The following is a 21,369-nucleotide window of genomic DNA, read 5'->3' on the forward strand; positions in this document are numbered from 1 at the left end:
GCAAAGAAATAGAGGAAAACAACAGAATGGGAAAAACCAGAGATTTATTCAAGAAAATTGGAGATATGAAAGGAACATTTCGTACAAAGATTACCACAATTAAGGACAAAAGTGGAAAGGACCTAACAGAAGCAGAAGACATCAAGAAGAGGTGGCAAGAATACACAGAGGAATTATACCAGAAAGATATGGAGGTCTCATACACCCCAGGAAATGTGGTTGCTGACCTTGAGCCAGACATCCTGGAGAGTGAAGTCAAATGGGCCTTAGAAAGCCTTGCTAACAACAAGGCCAGTGGAAGTGATGATATTCCAGCTGAACTATTTAAAATTTTAAAAGAGGATGCTGTTAAGGTGCTGCACTCAATATGCCAGCAAGTTTGGAAAACTCAGCAGTGGCCAGAGGATTGGAGAAGATCCGTCTACATCCCAATCCCAAAGAAGGGCAGTGCCAAAGAATGCTCCAACTACCGCACAATTGCACTCATTTCACACGCTAGCAAGGTTATGCTTAAAATTCTACAAGGCAGGCTTAAGCAGTATGTGGACCGAGAACTCCCAGAAGTGCAAGCTGGATTTCGAAGGGGCAGAGGAACCAGAGACCAAATTGCAAACATGCGCTGGATTATGGAGAAAGCCAGAGAGTTCCAGAAAAACATCTACTTCTGCTTCATTGATTATGCAAAAGCATTTGACTGTGTCGACCACAGCAAACTATGGCAAGTTCTTAAAGAAATGGGAGTGCCGGATCACCTCATTTGCCTCCTGAGAAATCTCTATGTGGGACAAGAAGCTACAGTTAGAACTGGATATGGAACAACTGATTGGTTCAAAATTGGGAAAGGAGTACGACAAGGCTGTATATTGTCTCCCTGCTTATTTAACTTATATGCAGAATACATCATGCGAAAGGCTGGACTGGATGAATCCCCAACCGGAATTAAGATTGCCGGAAAAAATATCAACAACCTCAGATATGCTGATGATACTACCTTGATGGCAGAAAGTGAGGAAGAATTGAAGAACCTTTTAATGAGGGTGAAAGAAGAGAGCGCAAAATATGGTCTGAAGCTCAACATCAAAAAACTAAGATCATGGCCACTGGTCCCATCACTTCCTGGCAAATAGAAGGGGAAGAAATGGAGGCAGTGAGAGATTTCACTTTCTTGGGTTCCATGATCACTGCAGATGGTGACAGCAGTCACGAAATCAGAAGACGCCTGCTTCTTGGGAGAAAAGCAATGACAAACCTAGACAGCATCTTAAAAAGCAAAGACATCACCTTGCCGACAAAAGTCCGTATAGTTAAAGCTATGGTTTTCCCAGTAGTAATGTACGGAAGTGAGAGCTGGACCATAAAGAAGGCTGATCGCCGTAGAATTGATGCTTTTGAATTATGGTGCTGGAGGAGACTCTTGAGAGTCCCGTGGACTGCAAAAAGATCAAACCTATCCATTCTCAAAGAAATCAGCCCTGAGTACTCACTAGAAGGACAGATCCTGAAGTTGAGGCTTCAGTACTTTGGCCACCTCATGAGAAGAGAAGAATCCCTAGAAAAGACCCTGATGCTGGGAAAGATGGAGGGCACAAGGAGAAGGGGACGACAGAGGATGAGATGGTTGGACAGTGTTCTTGAAGCTACTAACATGAGTTTGGCCAAACTGCGAGAGGCAGTGAAGGATAGGCGTGCCTGGCGTGCTCTGGTCCATGGGGTCACGAAGAGTCGGACACGACTGAACGACTGAACAACAACTTCTCATTTTTAGTCCCTTTAGCACATAATCTCTGGCTTTTCCTTCTAAATATACAGTTAGCACGAACAAGCTATAACGCAGCTTCAAACGAGAATCATAATTACAGCAGCTAAAAAGAGAAGCATTTCCCCCCTTCTGCGCTGTGCACTGCCATTGACTTTTCATGGGTAAATGCCAAATCATACCCTTCGATATAAAAAGCCACTGCAGGTCAACACAGGTCTTTGCTTGTGCTGTCTTACGACACTTCTCTCTCTCTCTCTCTCTCTCGCTCTCTGACCTTTTTTTTTTTACATTCAGAATTAAAGGTTCTCCAAGGAAGAACAAAGTAACCCTTTCCACTCAGAAAACTGAAAGGGCACCATTCCAGAAGCCTGAATCTGCCATTCCCAGAGTCCACTGAGAATAACCCAGGGGATCGGGAGCAGGAGAGAGGGAGGGGGCACACTAGCTTGAGACCCAGGTTGATCCCACTTTTTTTTATTTAATTTATGGGCCACACTTCAGTAAAACTATGAGGAAAACATGCAAGTGAAACAACAATGAAAACAAGGACACAGAGTAAATGAAAACATATTTCCCTGGTGCTTGAATGACATCACGGTTGGCACCAGTTGAGCCTCCCTAAGGAGGGCATTCCAGAAGCAGGGGGCCATGACCAAAAAGTCCTTCTCCTTGGCAATCACCCAGCTTATTTCAGATAAGGAGCAGAACCTCAGGTGCAAAACAGAGCAGGTGCCTAGGTCCCAGGCCACTCCAGATGTTAGAGGGAAGTGCCCGTGCTTTGTGTTGTGCCCTGTTTAAGAGCAGGCTTTGAATCATCAGTCCCAGTTAGTAATCCAGGCTGCATTCCTTGCCCTCACTCCCCTCCAGTGGGACTTTGCAGGATGGTGAAGTCACTGGAGCAACCACAGCCCAGCTGTTAAAGGTGGCTGCTATGGAGGGTGGTGCTGTGGAGAATGATCGGGTCAAATCAATGCCAGATCCTGGCTGATACAGTGACCAGCTCCAAGGTTGGTCCCAGTGCCTCACCCAACAGCCAGGAGATCAACTTAAGAGCCAGGGGATCCTGGGCCAGCTCAGACCCAACACTCCTCCCCACCCTGGACAACCCTCCTACACAGTTGAGCAGAAAGACATCTCTGCTCAATACACACACCATCCAAGACAAGGGAAGTTTGGGTTGTTCTGCAAGTTGCTGTATTGTGTACCAACTGAAGTTTCTAAGAAGTCTTCAAAGGCAGCCCAACAAGCAATGAATTGCAGTGGTTTAACCCAAGAGGTTTCCACACCTGGCTCTGACTGTCAGTATACATCTATCCATTTATCTATCTACAGGCGAAACTCGAAAAAATTCTGAAGAAGTGTGCATGCACACGAAAGCTCATACCAAGAACAAACTTAGCTTAAAAGGTAAAGGTAAAGGGACCCCTGACCGTTAGGTCCGGTCACGGACGACTCTGGGGTTGCGGCGCTCATCTCACTTTATTGGCCGAGGGAGCCTGCGTACAGCTTCCGGGTCATGTGGCCAGCATGACTAAGCCACTTCTGGCGAACCAGAGCAGCGCACGAAAACGCCGTTTACCTTCCTGCCTTGTATTTATCTACTTGCACTTGATGTGCTTTTGAACTGCTAGGTTGGCAGGAGCTGGGACCGAACAATGGGAGCTCACCCCGTTGCGGGGATTCGAATCGTCGACCTTCCGATCAGCAAGCCCTAGGCTCAGTGGTTTAGACCACAGTGCCACCCGCGTCCTCTGCCACAGCTTAGTATGCTACAAAATCACCTCATGAATATATATTAAGGTCATAAAAATATAAAATATGCATATACACATTAGAGCAATTAATGCGTGACTCACCACGCTGCAGCCGGGACAGTCAGGGCCATTCTCACAGGTTCTGTGGCGGGCCTGGATCCCACCTCCACACTGGGATGTACAACGTTCCCAGGCACCCCAGCCAGTCCAGAACATGTGTGGAGAGCACAACAGGTGCTCATTGCAATACCTGTGAGAAGGGAAGCAAAAGAGAAAAGAAATGGTATACCTGGTCACCGCTGTTTGCATTATTTAAGAACAGGGTTTAGTGCTTTCACTATCAAGAAGGTACACATACATTTCTGAAGACCAATGTGAAGCCAAATATGACTGTGGTCTTACCATAATATTTTGTGCTAATATATAGGACTGAGCAATGTACATGGCAGTTTACAAAACCACATAACAAAAAGAGGTCTCTGCCTCAAAAAGGTTACATTCAGAATTTTGAAAAAAGGTCAAGATGGAGGATTGTAACAGTAAGAAATGCATGTGAACAAGTGTGAGTAAAAGAACCTACATACACCCATGGTGGGACTGTTGTCTTTTGAGAAAAAACTGTATAGTTATTTTACATATTTTATGTGCCATAACAAGGCACTTATTACCACATGTACCAGTGGTATTCCTGTCAGGATATATTCCAGACACCGTGACCCATCTTGATTTAGTTCAATTTTTGCTGGTGGCAGCTAAGATCTGACTTGCTAGATTTTTGAAACATGCAAATAGACCAACAATTTTGAAAAGGTTGTCTGACTTCTAGCCTATTGCGGCTGTGGAAAAGAGGGAGTCTGTTCCACCGTCAAACAGCTCTTACTGTGAGAAAGTTCTTCCTGATGTTTAGTTGGAATCTCCTGTCTTGTAACTTGAATCCATTGGTTCAAGTCCTACCCTCCAAAGCAGGGGAAAACAAACTTGCTCCCTCTTCCATGTGACAGCCCTTGAGATATCTGAAGATGGCTATCAGATCTCCTCTCAGTCTCCTCTTTACAGGCTAAACATACACAATTCCCTCCACCTTTATCATCTGGATTGCACACGTTCCAGCTTGTTAAAATTGACTATGAAGGCTTTTCCAGTTGTGGATTTTTCAGCTGCCAAAGTTTTTGCTGCTCTTTTATTCTGCCTTTTTATGGATTGTTGTTTGCTGTATGGCTTTTATTGTGAAGCATTGTTCTTTTCTCCTGGTGCTATGTTATGCTTTATTTGCTTACAGTTTTGTAAACTGCTTAGATACTTTTTTCTGTAGCAACCAACTTACAAAAATTAATAACATGATACCCAACCAAAAATTGCCCCATATCAAGCACTACACGTTCAAGGATATTGCCCCTACTGGCAGTTATGAAACCTCTCTCTCTCTCTCTCTTTCTCTCTCTCTCTCTCTCTCTCTGACACACACACACACACACACACACACACACACAAGCACAGCAGACAACTGAAGTCCAGTACATGCACAGGACTCTGGATTGCAGCCAGAGAGTTTGTAAAAACTGCTTTGCTTTTAATAAAACAAAACGAGACATGAAGCCAACTTCACATTTTCCTCCCAGTCAGAATGAGCAACGGCACACAAGTTAAATTGCTGCACCGAGCAGACAAGCCCCAGAAGCCTCCAAGTCTCATTGTGGGGGTGAATCTGCTGGAACGCAGGATTTTGAGCAAAGTCTGATTAATCCTCTTTCTGGAAGCATTTCAAGCTAGCAGGAAGTGATTTTCCCCCTGCTGCTCTTCCCCTGCCTGTTAATTTCTTCTTTTCTCAGGACCCAGAGGGCTTATGTTTTGCAGCAATTCTGCAAAACAAGCAATGCAAGGGCTTTAGATCTGTGAAACTGGAGACCTCTGCACTGACCCTGCGTCTGGAAGTGATGAGGGCAGGAGTGAGAGGGTGACATGGGAAAACTGCCAGCCAGGCCAGTGGCATGACCCTCGCGAGATGCATCGACTGAGGCCACAGTCAATCTCCCCAAAGATAGCAATTGCTATTTGAAGGTGTGGAAGGGAGGGGGGAGCGACAGATGATTACAAACACGCACACAAGCTGGTCCCTTCCCTTCCCCCCCCCCCAGCAACTCCAAACTCAAGCTTGCTTCCTGGAAAGGAATTCATTGTGCTCACACAGGCTTCATATTTCCCTCCATAGAATGGGATGCTCATTCTTATGGTGACTGAGCACCTCACAAACGCAACACCAGCACACTTATGTCCCAGGGCGGGGAGAAGGCTGGCAGCAACCCTTGTCTGAAACTGAGAGCTGCTGCTAGTCAGTGTATGTAATAATACTGAACTCGACAGGCCAATAGTCCTCTGTTGCTATGGACCAGAACAATCCTATACCCACTTAGCTAGGATTAAGCCCCACTAAACTCAAACAGACTTACTCCTCCATAGACATGAAGAGGATGGACCGATACCTAAAGCTCAATTAAAAGAGGCACCATTGGAGATGCGTGGGCCCATCCAATGTCCCACTCACAGTGCTTTATTTTCCCTCGAAAGGAGTGAGTGACGGCACGTTTGAGAAAGGAAAAGGGCTGCTCTCAGGGACACGGTTGAAGAAGAGACTGTGCCTGCTCAATTGCCACATTTACTTGCATGAGCAGTTTTTGCTTCTTTCACAGCGGCCTGGCTAGTTGTATTCTGCTTTTCATTCCACAGAACTTAGAAGATACCATCAAAGATAAAAGCCTGCTCTTTTCCACGCAGCCTGACCCTTGGCTCCCCTTCTTGGTCATTATACCGGTGGGAAGTTTCAGACTGTGCCCAGGGAAGCCCTGGAGCTTCTGAGAACTTTCTCAGCAAGAGTGGACAGCCTCCCCAAAGGGCAGCTCTTCCTGCATTATTACAGATCTTCCCTTGCAAATCACATCTGCAAGGAAGCCTTGGGTTGCTTCCCCTGAAAACAGGCACCAGAAGATTTTGCAATGCACCAGATTTTTGTGTCAGATGTGCTGGGGTCTGGAAGCAGACAGGTCGAGTTGGAAAGAGTATCCTGACAGCAGGAAATTTTAAAACCTCTGCTTTAGAGTGTGATGGAACCTGTGTGGTGGAAGCATGAGGCACCCCAGCTCTGCCAAGCTGGAAGATATAGCAATTAAAATACTTTTTAAGAATAGTCTGCTTTAATGTAACATATATTGTTAGGCAGCTACAACCCTGAAAACATTCTCTAGTGCTTTACAGAACCTTAGAATACCCAGTGAAGAAATCAAAAACTAGCTGGCTAACAACCCAGTGCCGAGATCATACACTTTCCCCTGAATTGCAGGTTTCGAAGGCAGTCATGTGCAGGGAGAGGCAGAACTATGTGGCAATGCTGATTTGGGGAGATCCCAACTAAGTGAAAACTGCAACTGAATTTTTGGACTTCCGGCGGTGACGCCATCGCCGGGTGGTCGAAGGCTGCTTCGGGTCCGAAGCGCCTTGTCCATCCCGGGGGTTAGGAGCCGCGCTACCGCAGCGCGCGGCTCCGGTTGGGGTGCGGGAAGAGCGTCCCGCACCCTGGGCTCCCCGGCAGCGCCCGCGGAGGCTCCGAACCCTTCCCTCGCTCCCCCTGTAAAGGGGGAGTGGGGGTGAAGGGACAACCGGAGCCGGGCTTCGGGGACATGCCCCAACCGGGATGCAAATGCGGCGACAGAGCCCGCGGTGAGCGTCTAAGTTCTACCTGTGAAGAATGGAGCTAAAGGAACCCGGTGGTCGTGAGTAAAGAATTTGAGTGAAATCGTGCTTTTGGGACGATCCGGGGGGAAGGAGAAGGGCAGCCTGCCTCCCTCCCTTCGAGCTCAAGAATCTAACCAATCTGAGTGATTACTGCTACAGAACTGGCTATAATGTATTTAAAATTGACACATGAGACTGGCAAACTTTTCTTTCGGGAAGCTAATTAGAGGAAAATATCTCCATTTAAAGTTGCGGTATTTGCGCTCCAGCTCAGGAAAATGGCGACGAACAAAGAGGGGAGTAGAAATATGACACCCACTTCCTCCTCCTCTGCCAGTATGCTGGGTTTCGCCCTTGAACTGGCATTGAACTCTGGACTAACGGATGAACAGAGACTCACTGCCTTGAAGGTGGAATTGCTTTGTAGAAAAGTCAAAGTCTTGTGTGGGGGTCTGAAATGGAACCAATTGCCCACAGAGGAGGCTTTTAAAACTTTTGACACTTTGGAAGAATCTCTTGCCAAGGAGCTGAGAGGGCTGATGAGTGAGCTACTTCGGAGAAGAAATTCGCTTTTTGGGGGTGGCAGCCCCAAGGCGACGTCAAGATTTTTTATATCCAGTCCCCGAGGTGTGAGCTCGGGGGCCAGGGACAGAGAATTAAGGTATTTACAAGAAGAAAAGGAATGTTACAAAGAACCGAAGAAGCTGAGAGATGATGAGATGGATACCTCTGAACTCGTGGCAAGGAGAGGTTTGGACTGTGCCTGGATCTGTGGACGTTTGGAGAGGGAAGCTACATGGAAGTTTAGTGTTGAAACCACTAGGAGAAGAATAATGGACAGAGGGGGTGTGGGGTGAAGCATTAAGTAAAACTTAAGGTAGCCCGATATGGTAAACTGAAATCGGAGGGTGAATACTGTCAACAATTTTCTGTTACATTTTTTTTATTTGAACATGAAAGGAGATATTTCAAGTTATCATGTTATTAGCAGCAATCTTAAGGATAGAAGAGATAGATTTGATCGAATGAGCTGTGAAGATCAGTGAGGTGGAGTATAAGTAAAGTAAATCTAAGTGGATTATGTTTATGGAATAAGAGGATTGAGATCAAGATGTAGTGATGTATTTTTAGTAAAATGTGGAAGATATAATGGATTGTAATTACACAACTGAATTTAACTTTTTTTTTCTTTGTTAGGAGAAATGGTTATAAAATAGACTTAGGATATAAACTCGAAGGTGAAAAGGCAGGGGAAGTCAATAGTCAAGATATGGAAATAGAAATTTTTTTTTTTCTCTAGAAAGATGCAATAAGAAAACTTGACACTGTTTGTATTTGTTCTATGTGTTTTGCATTTGTTTAATTGTAGGTGTGGGTGTGGGTATATGTTGTTATAGAAAAATGCCAATAAATTCTTATAAAAAAAAAAAGAAAACTGCAACTGAATTTTTATTCCCTCGGTAACAATAAGGATGCTACAAGCAGAAATAGCAGAAATTGGAGGAGCAAAGGCTGATTGACAAAAAGGAGGAGAAATGAAAGAGGCTGATGACACATAAAAGTTAAGTCAGTGACGAGGAGAAGGCAGCTTACCTTTCTTCCCGGTTCTGTCCCACACACACACGGCCTCCATGCCGAGGGCTTGGGTTGGTGCAAGAGCGCTGGCGGACTTGGAAGCCTATCCCACAGGAAGTGCTGCAAGGGGACCAGGATGTCCAAGGAGTCCAGCCTCCATTTCTAGAAGAATAAGGGAGCAGAACTCTGAACACTACATGGGAAATAGCTGCTTGGAAGGGATTGTGGAAATCTGGACTGAGGGGTAAGGACAGGCAAGGAAAGAGTTAAGCACCCCCTTTCTCCCACTACTCCAGTGATTTTTTCTTTTAAAAATTACACCCTATACACATCCATAGTTGACATTTTAAGGTTTATACCTAAAGGATTTACACCTAAAACATGTATGGAGTGGCCCAAATTGCAACATCAATACCCATTTGCAGAAAAGTTTCCCACCCCTTCCAGGTCCCCTCCTCCTTCTTTGGCTCACCTGGAGCAATTGGCCACCTCTAGACTGGGCCCTTCACACTGCCGTCCTCCACATTTTGGAACTGGGCTGTCACACAAGCGACTTCTGCAGAGGCAAAAGCCTACACTGGAGCCGTCCACATGGGAGCAAGACTTCCACTCTGACCAGGTTCCAAAATAGCCATCCACAGTCAGATTCCTTACCTAGAGAGCAAAAGGCAAGAAGAGAAGCTCTGGTAACCATAGTTAAGGCAATACTCACAGCAGTCATGGAGCTCAGCTCTTGCTGAATTATACTGCTTTCATATGCTTGAATATTTCTCATTTAAAAAAACAAAACACTTCGGCATTTCAAAATTTAGCATGCCCAGAAAAAAGGCTTTATTTCCCTGATGTGACAGCTTTCCATACGCAGGGAGTTTTTACATATGGGGGAAATTTAAGCATGGGACTTCCTCGCTTTCATTATTAAGTGATACAGTCCTATGAGGACTGTACTATGCGATTCCACTGGCAATGTGTGTCAATTGCTGTCATTTTACCATTTCCTCAAAATTCCAGAACAAAAGTCTTTCTCCATTTTTTCTACAAGAGTGGAAATTATCTCATTGCACATGGACATTTTTCATTATGCATGTTGGGTATTTTTGCCTCTTCAGAAAGAGGCCCTGTCTGTTCAAGATGCACAACTGGAGCTGCTGGATCATGGCCACAGTGTGCCCAAAACTTGATACCAGCTGTCTCTTAGCAGAGGCAGCCAGGGCTCATCAAGCCATTCAACACCCCCAAACAGCTGTGCTATGCAGCAATCTGCAGATACTATGATTGTGTATCAAAAAGACTGGCTTCCTGCTGCCATCAACATTACCTTAGGTTCTTCGGGGAAATTGTTCAGTTCACAGTTTTGCAATTCAGTTCATACATATAGACCAGAAATAAATTGAAGTAGATACTCGTTGCATCAGGCTTAAAAATAAAGAGGCTGAAGGTAGACAGCCATTTTAAGTGTTGTGGAAGTTGTTTCAATACACAATCTCTACCTTAAAAACCAAATACCTTGGAAGGCAGTGAATGCATGTCAGAAACCCTTCAACCACCCAACAGAATGCCTGTCTCCCTTCATCGATAGTCAACTAGCTGTAATCATTGATGATACAGTGGTGCCCCGCTAGACAAATGCCTCACTAGACGAAAAACTCGCTAGACGAACGGCATTCGCTAGCGGAAGGCTGCCCCGCAAGACGAAAAAGTCAATGGGGCTGCCTCGCAAGACGAATTATTTTTTTCCGGCGCGAAAACCTCCGCGCTGCATTGCCGCTTCGCTAGACGAAAAATTCGCTCTACGAAGACACTCGTAGAACGAATTATTTTTGTCTAGCGGGACACCACTGTATATGATTATGTGAATGAAATTGGTCGCCAATGCAACACACCTCAAGCTTTGAGAAAAGCAGCATGTCCAACTAGCATTGACACAGATAAAAGGCTATCATGCAGTGCAAATGTGCAAGAAAGAAAGAAAATTAGTCTGGACTCAACAAACCTATCAGGCAGATCACCGGGAGCAAGAGTGACATTACAAAGTCCCATGAGCAAGTTAAACAAGGCTGGGAGAAACAGGCCCAAGAGTCCTCCAGCCTTCTGGCCCTCCTCCCATTTGCCTGGCCTGGCATTCCTGCCTCTCCAACCTACAGCCCCCCTGGGCCAGCTTACAGCATCACTTGTCACTGGGCCCCATGGGAGGCTTCTTGGCAGTCTGCCTCCTTATCAACCTCTCCTTTCACAGAGCCCCTTCTCCTCAGACTCGGGCTCCCCTACCTTGCTTTGCTAGATTTTGACTGCTCATTCCCATGCTTCCTGTCTGAACTCTTCTGCTTCAAGACTCCCTTCTTCGCACTCTGCTTCCAAACCTGAATACCCTGAGTGCCCTGTAGCAGAGCCTTGGATTCCTTCCCACTTCCTGCCAACAGCACACATCTCTTGGGATGTCCCAATCCCTGTGTGAGGCTTCCACAGCCAGCCTGACTGTTCCACTTCTCTGGCAACAACTGCAATTGCCAGCATCCTACAGCTGCAACTGACGGATGTTCTCTTGTTATGCATGTGAGACTGTAGGTGATAACTTAAATGTCTCAGACATGCAAATCATGCTGCGTAACAGCTTGCCGAGGAAAGAAGAAAGGTTGAGACTGTAGCTCAGATCAGAGAGACAAGAAATCTTGAACTGACATTATTTGTGCATAATCACTTCCTTGACTCAAATACTCAAGACTTACTTCTGCGGGAATCACTTGGACTCAGGGAAAAGAAGAGTCTGAATTGAACTTACTGGACACAATGAGATGCTTTGCTCCCACTGACTCATACTCAGGCTTTCTTCCAGTGGTGTGCACTTCTTGAGCACCAGGTCCCAGCCGCAGTAAGGATCCTGGGATCCAACACATGCGCTGAAAACACAAACCCAAAACATCAGACTGCAGTATAATCATGTGTACCAGGAAGGCCTTCAAGTGGCTCCAACGCTCAAGAAGGCATGTGCTGTAGAGGGCGCAGGGGACTTGTCAACCTGGGAAGGGAGCCCATCTAGGAGAAGGAAAACTCTGATCCTAAATCTCTGCTGCCTTGCGGCTATACTCATTCATGAGAAAGGCTGTGGGAGTAAACCCTGAGGGGAAACCTGCACCACCTGCCTTGCAGGACACATTAAGGAGAAGAAAGGGCTCAGGAGTGAACCCTGCACAAATCTGGAGTGGAGTCCCAAAGGCAGCTGGATGGCACCTTCTACACCCCCTTCCGGCAACTCCTGCAGCCAAGCTGGGGCCAGGCCTTTTGCTCTGCTTCCATTTGGACACCAGCAAGGCAGCCCAGGACCTTCCTACGTGCTGCCCAGCCTTGCACCCTGGAGGTCACTGCAGTTTGGCTTTACCCCCGGAGGAGCACTCCATTGTCTCTCAAGACAGAGGGATACCAACAACCTGTGCTGAGAAAGAGCTGCTGTTTCTAGCAAAAGACCCATCACACTTGACAAGTGGGGCAGAGTAGGAGGGAGAATTCTAGTCCTTCCCCAACTCTCCTCCCCATTCATCAGAGAGGTCTCAGACGTTGAGTTTCCCTACAGATAATCTCCATTTGTTGGAGCAATTAATAGTTTTCTGGAGATGTTCTACTTTGTCCCAAAAGGAAAAGCACTGTAGATAACATTACTGAGATTAGATAATTATTAATTGGAATATTAAACAACTAAAGCTTCAGCTGATTAATTGATAGGATGTTGTTTATAGTACTAGGAGGCTATTTTGGATGGGTGCAATAGACCCCAACTGTCCTTGAGCACATGTGCAAATGAAACTGTGGCAACCATGCACATACCACACCACTTTCTCCTCTGCTAGCAGTAAGTCTTGATTTTTAAAAACAAACAAACATTTTTTTGCTTTTTCCGAAAGTGTTTATTTTTATGGGGTTGATCTTCATAGATAGTGCATCTTGGGGGACCCTCCCCCCAATTCAATTAATAGATTAAGTGGAAGTTGAATGATAAACTAAAATTCTTTAGGATTGGCTGGTGGCCCCAACAGTAATGCATTTTTACAAATCCCTGATATCTTTGAATTCTGCGCATCTCACAGTCAGCCAGCCAGATACCTGTGTGTTTTGTAAAACTGACATCTTTTCAGTGGGATCTTCACCACACTTCTCTGAAGGCCCACATACAGAGCACTCTGGCTGTGTAAAATCTGCAGACTCCTGATGGGCTCCCACTGCTTCTTTGGGAATATGTCAATCTCCTCCAGCAAGCAGCTGCTCGATGTTTGATTAACTGGAGCAAGTACTTTCTTAATAGTGCCATGATCTGTAACGGCAGGAGAAGGGAGTTATTTGTGAAAACCATGCAAGCAGAGGATGCATGCATTCCTTGCAACTCAAAGGAGACCTACGGTGCATGAAACCAACTGATACTGAATTGGGCCATTGGCCCATCTTGCAAGGTGTTGTGTAATCTGACTGGAAGCAGCATTCCAGCATTTGGACTTCTAGGCAGATTTAATTCCCAGTTCTGTGGCTTGAAATCTGTTTGAGGACAGCCGTAGAGGACAATATAGTGGGATGGAGCCACAAAGCCCCCCTCCCAGCACTGGGAACCTGGGAAACTTCTGAGCACCAAGCTCTGGCTCTTCCCCAACACAGCTTCCCACAACATGACTGTAGGGGCTGTTCCAGAAAGAAAGAGCAAGGCAAGGCTGCATGCGGTGCTAATTTAAGATGGATGGAGATGATGGGAGTTGTAATCCAACAACATCTGGGGATCCAAGGTTGAAGAACACTGTTTCAGGTGATCCAGCAGTGAATTATTGCATCCTCCCATATGCAATAACTGCTGAGCTGCACAGGAGTGTAACTGTGCTCCAGAGCACTGATTGGCAACTAGTTTCAACCCAGGGCCTCTTGGAAGAAGGGATGGGCAATGGATAACCAGGGTACTGCCCATTTCCCCAACTGGACAACCAGTAAATCTCACTCCTATGGCCACTATCCAATCCATATTCTTCTCTTGCCTTAGGCTTCCAGTTGCTGATCCAAGGGGTGGTGAACCTGCAGCACAGGTGCCACAAGTGATACTGGTTTCATAGAATTGTAGCGTTCCAACTGTAGAGTTGGAAGGGACCCCGAGGGTCATCTAGTCCAACCCTCTGCAATACAGGAATCTTTTGCCCAATGTGGGGCTCGAACCCATGACCCTGAGATTAAGAGTCTCTTGCCCCTCTGGCTGAACAATCCCAGCAGGAAGGTGTGGCTAAATGCAGGAGGGATGGCTGTGACAAAATCAGATCTGCACTCCTGCCTGCCTCTCCTGGTGCGTGCTCTCTACATCAACAGACTACAGGCGAAATCACCTCAAGGCATTGAAATGATTCAATGTGCACCAAAGTATGTGTTAGAATGCCATTCTCCCACCCTTTGGACCTGCAGCACACTTGACCAAAAGGTTAATCACAACGCTTGTTTGGAGTTTCTCTGGGCAGCCAGCCATTTTCCCTTCAAACAAAAAAAAAGACCAGGAATGCAATACCATGTGCAGAGACATCCCTGAAATGTGCAACGCAGTCCTGTTTGCTCCTCCCGTGACAGAAGGGGATCCAGCCATTATAGGGAATGGGAGGCCTGAGAGCATCTCCTGTCCAGCCCCCCTTGTTGCCCAGTTAAGGCCTGCAATTGTTGGATAAAATACCATGGGAATGATCCAGTCCAGTGAACACGGACATAGGCGTAGATTAACTCCTACTCTTCTCTTTCCCAGCACTTCCTTTGTATTGTGTGTAGGCCTATATACATAAGCTTAAGTCAAGGAAACATTCTGTTCGTTTGAACATCCCATTCTGTTCATTTCTGTTTCTGTAATTATTACCATAGATCATATTCTGTCTGGGGCTTGGAGGGAAAACTGCACTTTTTATTATTTTTCAATCGCTCAGATATGCTATCCTTAGACTATTACAAAGGAAATGTTAATTTAAAATTAAATCAAAATGTAACACTGTGAAGATTAAATCTTCATCAAGAAAACACAACAGGTCTGGGCTAGAAGCAAAGTCATGAAGAAACACTGCAGATCAGAGCCAGGGAGTTTAGCAACAGCCACAAAAAGGTGCAAGGTCAGCACATGATATCTAAAAATAGAAGGCAGGGTGGGTGGCATTCAGACACACACCAAAAGTGTCCAGAGTTAGAAAGCATCTTCTTGACTTTTCCTAAACCACAGAGCCTAGGGCTTGCCAATCAGAAGGTTGGCGGTTTGAATCCCCATGACGGGGTGAGCTCCTGTTGCTTGGTCCCAGCTCCTGCCAACCTAGCAGTTCGAAAGCACGTCAAAGTGCAAGTAGATAAATAGGTACTGCTCCAGCAGGAAGGTAAACAGCGTTTCCATGCGCTGCTCTGGTTTTGCCAGAAGTGGCTTAGTCATGCTGGCCACATGACCCGGAAGCTGTACGCCGGCTCCCTCAGCCTATAGAGTGAGATGAGCGTCGCAACCCCAGAGTCGTTTGTGACTGGACCTAAGGCTCAGGGGTCCCTTTACCTTTTCTAAGCTTTTGTCAACAGACCAATGAAGGTAGATGCTGTGGGGGTTTCTAGCTCCAAAAAATGTACCTCTCTTCTTCTTAATAATAATAATAATAATAATAATAATTTTATTTCTATCCTACCCTCCCCTGCCGGAGCTGGGCTCAGAGCAGCTAACATCATATTAATAACACAATATACATAAAAACAAGCAATCAATTGATTAAAATGCATCCCAAAATTAATTCAAATAAATTATAATTATAATTAAACTAAACAAATGGCAGTACTCTGGTTAAATTGAAAGCAGTTAATTCTCGCCAGGACCAATTGTTTCCACTGATATTATAAGGACCTGTGAGTGGGCTGGGAAACCTCCTTTGTGCCTGTTCTTATACGAAGAGAAAATGAGTCAGACTGAACCCTGGGCCAAAGACCTGGTGGAACAGCTCCGTATTGCAGGCCCTGCGAAAAGATGTCAAATCCCTGGTCTCTTGTGAGAGAGCATTCCACCAGGCCAGGGCCACAACTGATAAGGCCCTGGCTCTGGTCAAGGCCAGTCTGACCAGGGTGTTGTTATTAGCAGACAGTTAGGGTCCTCCGTGGGACATACCAGGAGAGGCGGTCCCATAGGTCCTAGGACAGGCTTCCTCAACCTCGGCCCTCCAGATGTTTTTGGCCTACAACTTCCATGATCCCTAGCTACCAGGACCAGTGGCCAGGGATGATGGGAATTGTAGTCTCAAAACATCTGGAGGGCCGAGGTTGAGGAAGCCTGGTATAGGGCTTTAAAGGTTAAAACCAGCACCTTAAACCTGATCCTGTACTCCACTGGGAGCCAGTGCAGCTGGTATAGTACTAGACGAATGTGATCCCGCAGCGAAGACCCTGTAAGGAGCCTCACTGCGGCATTCTGCACCCGCTGGAGTTTCTGGGTCAGTTTCAAGGGCAGCCCCACGTAGAGTGAGTTACAAGAATCAAGCCTGGAGGTGACGGTCGCATGGATCACAGTGGCGAGGTTGGGGCGAGAGAGGTAAGGGACCAACTGCTTAGCTTCCCGGAGATGGAAAAATGCCACCTTTGTTATAGCTGCAACCTGTGCCTCCATAGAAAGGGAGGCGTCAAAGATTACACCCAAACTTGTGCCCCCGCAAGGGATAGGAGTTGACCCCCCAACCCCATATCGTCTCGACCGAGCCAAAGGACCTCTGTCTTCAAAGGATTTAACTTCAAACGGCTCCCACGCAGGCATCTATCTACGGCTTCCAGACATCTGAACAATATCTTCTTCTTCTTCTTCTCCTCCTCCTCCTCCTCTTAAAAAATCTCTATGTAGCCATTTAGTATGGCCTCCACTATTGCTCTCTTTCCCCACAACACATTGTATCCTAAGTGTCTGGTGTTGGTAACAGGGAATAGAGGAAGAATGCTGCAAGTCTATATATAGTCTCGGAGGCTAATCAGATATAATCTTTGTCAATTTCACTCCTACAGCAAAGGCTCTTGCCCGTTTCACTGCTGCTCTTTTCAGCCTTTGCAATGGGACTCGATAATTATCCAGGACTAGTAGCTAGGTACACAAGCCTTTGTGCGAGACAGCTGGAAGGAGAACAGCCTTTTAAAGGCAGGAGACAGGCATGTACATATTCTGTGGACAGAACTGAAAAGAGCACCAAACACCTGAGGAAACCAGGGGACAAAGTTCCACATATCTCTGCCTGGATCCAAAAAGTGATGAGTGGAAGGAAATAGTGATCTTTTGCACAAGTGCAAAGAGAGAGGACGCCACACTAACTATAAGGGGTAGGCTCTATAGCAATCCTCTTTTGAATGGAGAACATGGATTTAGTTTTACTCCTCTCATTCAGTGCTCTGAGCAGCTCTTCCACACAAGGAAGAAGGGTATTTTGGGATCCATCCCTCCATTGCAGTTCCACTTGCACACATTATAAGCTGGATCCTGAACACAAACTGGTTCTGGCCTGATCTTCTAAAGAGAGAATTCTGAGTCTTCTGCTATGCTGCCATATGCATTAAATCTGATGGGGACAGGAATGTTAGCATTGCAGCTGTACTGCTGCTGTAACCAGTTAATACCTAGAGTATTTCAGATGTAGTAATAGTCCCTTAGAAAGAGCTAATATGAAATATTTCAGTTAATTTCTTTCTTTATGCAATAGCATCAGGCCAGTGAAGCTGTGGTGAATGAGGATTGCAGTCAAGGAGCAGCAGGCTGCAATGGCTGGGGACAATCCTTTAACCACCAACTGTTTCCCCTCTGCACCTCCCCAGCTCCACTTATGAAGCAATCTTACTTGTGGGTGTCCTGGCTGGAGGGGCAAAGGTGTGTGTGGGGGGGGGGGAGAAGTGGCTGATGATAGAAGTAGGCAGAGAAAGACTTATGCATGGGTTGATCCACTAAAAATGTGCAGATAATTGAATTCATTTGCAAACTCCTCAGATCCATTAAAGGGCACCATCCAAAATGATAATTCATTAGAGTTCCTTGAGTCTATCTTGAGGATGCCATGAGACAATCCATTGTACATTTTCAGAATCAAGTAAGTATTTGACAATTGCTTGTCATGCTGTCCAAAAGCTTATTCTACAGCAATAGGGTAATTATGGTTATCTTTTCACATCCCTCTGAATGAGACTTCTCTCATTCAGCCTTGTCCTTTTCAGACTTGTGCTTTTAATAGCTTCATCTCTACACCCAGTGATTATTCAAAGGAAAAGGCTGTGCCTCAGTCAAAACAAAGAGTTCTGATGAAGAACAAAAGAATCAGGGAACAAAAGAATCAGGGAACAGAAAATTGTGTTTTCCTAACCCCTCTATCATGAGACAAACCTGTTTCTGAATGGGGTGTGGCTGCCTGGGTTTCCTTCCCAAAATCAGGCAATGCACCTGCTCATGAAACAAAACCCATGCCAAGCACCACATCACACATACCTAAGGAAGGACACCTCCCTCTTCTGGCGTACTATATCTTGCCTCCTGGAGAATGATCGCAACGGGTCAGTCTGCGCTATCGAACCTCTAGAATGGATGCAGTATTATCACACATTCGATCAAGACCAGGATGGGTCTTGGGTGAGAAACACTGGACCAGAGGTTATGAGCACAAAGTGCTGTTTTGTAGCCATGCCATGCATATTGCTGCAGAAAGGAAGAGGGTGAAACTCCACAAAGGGCTGATGCAGGAATATATACTGATGCTTCAAAAGTAATTACTATGCACCTTTACGGAAAACTGGAGACTACAGGATAAATCTCTGCAAGAAAACATGATACTTAATTTTCTTCTTTAAAAAAATCCTCCATGAGACTGTATTTGAGCACTTGGAAGGAGAGGGGGAGAGCGAGTGAGGAATAAGGCGAGACAGACATAAATAGAGAAACCACCAGTTGTGGCTCTTTCAAGAGTTTTGTCAGCTCAAAGGTTCACTCCTGGTTCCTGCCCTGAGACCACACACAGACTAGAAACATCCCTGCTCCACATATCCAGACTTGCACATGAACTTAAGTATGCACAATCCAAGCACAGAGAGATTTATTCTGCTGGGCTGTGTGATAAACTGCTAATGGACCAAGGCACAGATTTATATAGCACAGCAAACAAGTATATTTATTTGTGGCTACAGAGGTGAACAATGGGAACCTGTCTCATTTTACCTAAGTCTGTCACTAACATCTTGTGTAATCATTCCAAGCTTACCTCTTCAGAGTTAATTTCCCTTCTTTTGCTGTCTCCAACCCCCCCCCCCCCCCGACCATTATCCACGCTGGCCAGGGCTGATAATGGGAGCCACAATCCAACAACTGGAGAGCAACGTGTTGGCTACAGAGGCGGTTTTAGCTCAACAACTTTGGGTCTTCCTCCTCCAAAACAGCTCAACAACTTTGGTCAATCCAAAGTCTCTTGGGAGTTGGACATCCCTGTTGTAAAGAATTCTTGCTATCCAGAGTGTAAACAACACACCATTGTGTCTCCAGTTACTATGGGCAAGGACACTGTGGTTCTCCTAAACAAAAAACATGCCCGTATACGAGGGTCAGGGAACATTCATATATGATACAATTCTTGAGCTCTGTCTGCAATTAACAGCAGCCAAGTTGAAGGAAATCCACATAATTACAACCTTGCTGCTGAAGAGACTTCTGCGACAGACACCCTTTCCCAACTGAACACTTGCTGTGCAGCTCACTGTTGCCAGTTATAAATAAAAATAAACGGAGGGAGAAGTTTTGTACACTATTAGTGTTTTAAAAATCTTCAGAACTCAAAAGACATACAAAAGATTATCAGTTGCATCTGAGTAATTTCTGTCTCTTAGCTTCTTCCTGGTTCCTATTGCATTTCTTAGCCCTGTTTCTCTTGCTTCCTTCGCTTCCCATACTATTTAATGTTTTGAGGAAAACATGCAATATGCAGATTCAAGGCTCTCCACTATAAGTCCTGACTCAATTAGTGCTGCAAGGTAGGAGGGTAAAATCTGGTTCAAAACTACTAAGCCGTAAATTATATACGACATTGTACTTTTAAAGCCCCATTTTATGTATGCGCACAAAGTGTGATGCCTCTTCAGTTATGTACTCGTCATTTTTATGAATGTCATTGTATGAGTCATTTAGTGTGCATTTTGAATAGTTGGTTTTAAATCGTTATGTTTTTGTCATTTCATAAGCCGTTCTGAAGGAGGGGGGCTGTGTATCCTATGAAGAAGAATTTAAATGGGAAATAAATAAATAAGATAAAGTACCATGCAGTTGCTTTGAATGAAGCACTTCAAAATTGTAAAAATATAAAAGCACACAGATATACATGTAAAATTTGAAATAAAATGTGACCCACATCTACCTGTCACAAGCAATGCCATGAAATTCCTATGGGGATTTTGAGATGGATAATGAAATCAAGGAGACTGCAGTAATGGAAGACTTCAATTACTCTGATATAGGCTGGGTACATATGTGTTTTAGTTACAACACAGAGAGGTTTTTTAATTTTTTTAGATACCCTAAATGATTGTACCCCAGAGCTGTTGGTGATGGAACTGACTGAGCAGGTGCACGTATGTCAGGCTGGAGCACACAATCCTGGACTTATGGCATGAGATTTAAGCGTTGTTGAACCAACCGGGAACAGTGACTATGCACTATCAAATTCAACACGTATGAAAGTGGACATTTGCTGGGAAGGTCAAACATGGTCACAAGTGATTTGAAAAGAGGAACTTGGGGAAAAGGACACTGAAAGGCAAAAACAAGGGAGTGAAGTTTCTCCAAAAAGCTTGGGGGTTATTTAAAACCACAGTAAAAGAAGCTCCATTAACATGTATTCCACAACAGATCAGAAAAGGTACACTAGAGGATTAACAAGCAGAGTCAGACTGGTTAGTGAGCAGTCATGCCATCAAACACCTCCACCACCTCTCCCTCCCTCCTCCCCCCCCCCAAAAAAAAAACATATCCGAAGCAGGGGCTTTCCCAGTGCTGTTAACAAAGCGTTTACCTGTGGCCAAATAGATGACGTGAAAAAGCATGTCTTTGCCTTGAACCACATCCACCACCACGTGGGAAAACCGGCTGTTGTCTTCCATGAAATAAGGAAAGGGTGTGATGGGCTGGATCACTTCATGCATCAAAATAAATTTCTGGGCATCTTGGAGATTCCTCTCTGTCAGATTCAAATATGCGCCCTGGTCCATGGTGCCACACTGAAAAGGCACAGGTTTTCTACTATTGTCATAATAAAAGATTTAGCGAATGAATACAAACCCTCCATATCCCCAGATAAGAGAATCCCCAAGCTAGTTCTTACATAAATTTGTGCAGGAATGACCAACCCACAGTTTGTCCCAAACAAGACAACTGTTTCATAAAGTTTTTAAACTCCCTTTGGCTTTTAATGCTCAATCATTTTGTTCTTTAAAAGAGGACAGGGTGTCTTGTTAGACATCTGAAGGGGAGAAATTATCTGGTTCTGTATCCACTTGTGTTTGGACAGAATAATTTTGTCTCCATACAGATGAAGTTGGGGA

At 45.2% G+C, this 21,369-nt stretch overlaps 1 protein-coding gene across 3 annotated transcripts in view; it reads right to left on the reverse strand.

The window, feature by feature from the left end:
* SEMA5A (semaphorin 5A) overlaps window positions 1–21,369 on the reverse strand; it is a 127,907-nt gene that overhangs the window by 18,848 nt on the left and 87,690 nt on the right. For all 3 annotated transcript variants that reach the window (XM_033154101.1, XM_033154100.1, XM_033154102.1), the window contains 6 exons: window positions 20,841–21,045; window positions 12,910–13,117; window positions 11,594–11,711; window positions 9,287–9,468; window positions 8,833–8,976; window positions 3,616–3,763 (listed from right to left, as the gene is read on the reverse strand). In XM_033154101.1, coding sequence (XP_033009992.1) covers window positions 3,616–3,763; window positions 8,833–8,976; window positions 9,287–9,468; window positions 11,594–11,711; window positions 12,910–13,117; window positions 20,841–21,045 — 1,005 coding nt within the window. The remainder of the gene's footprint in view (window positions 1–3,615; window positions 3,764–8,832; window positions 8,977–9,286; window positions 9,469–11,593; window positions 11,712–12,909; window positions 13,118–20,840; window positions 21,046–21,369) is intronic.

This window comes from Lacerta agilis, chromosome 7, assembly GCF_009819535.1.
Source record: "Lacerta agilis isolate rLacAgi1 chromosome 7, rLacAgi1.pri, whole genome shotgun sequence".
NCBI lineage: Eukaryota > Metazoa > Chordata > Lepidosauria > Squamata > Lacertidae > Lacerta > Lacerta agilis.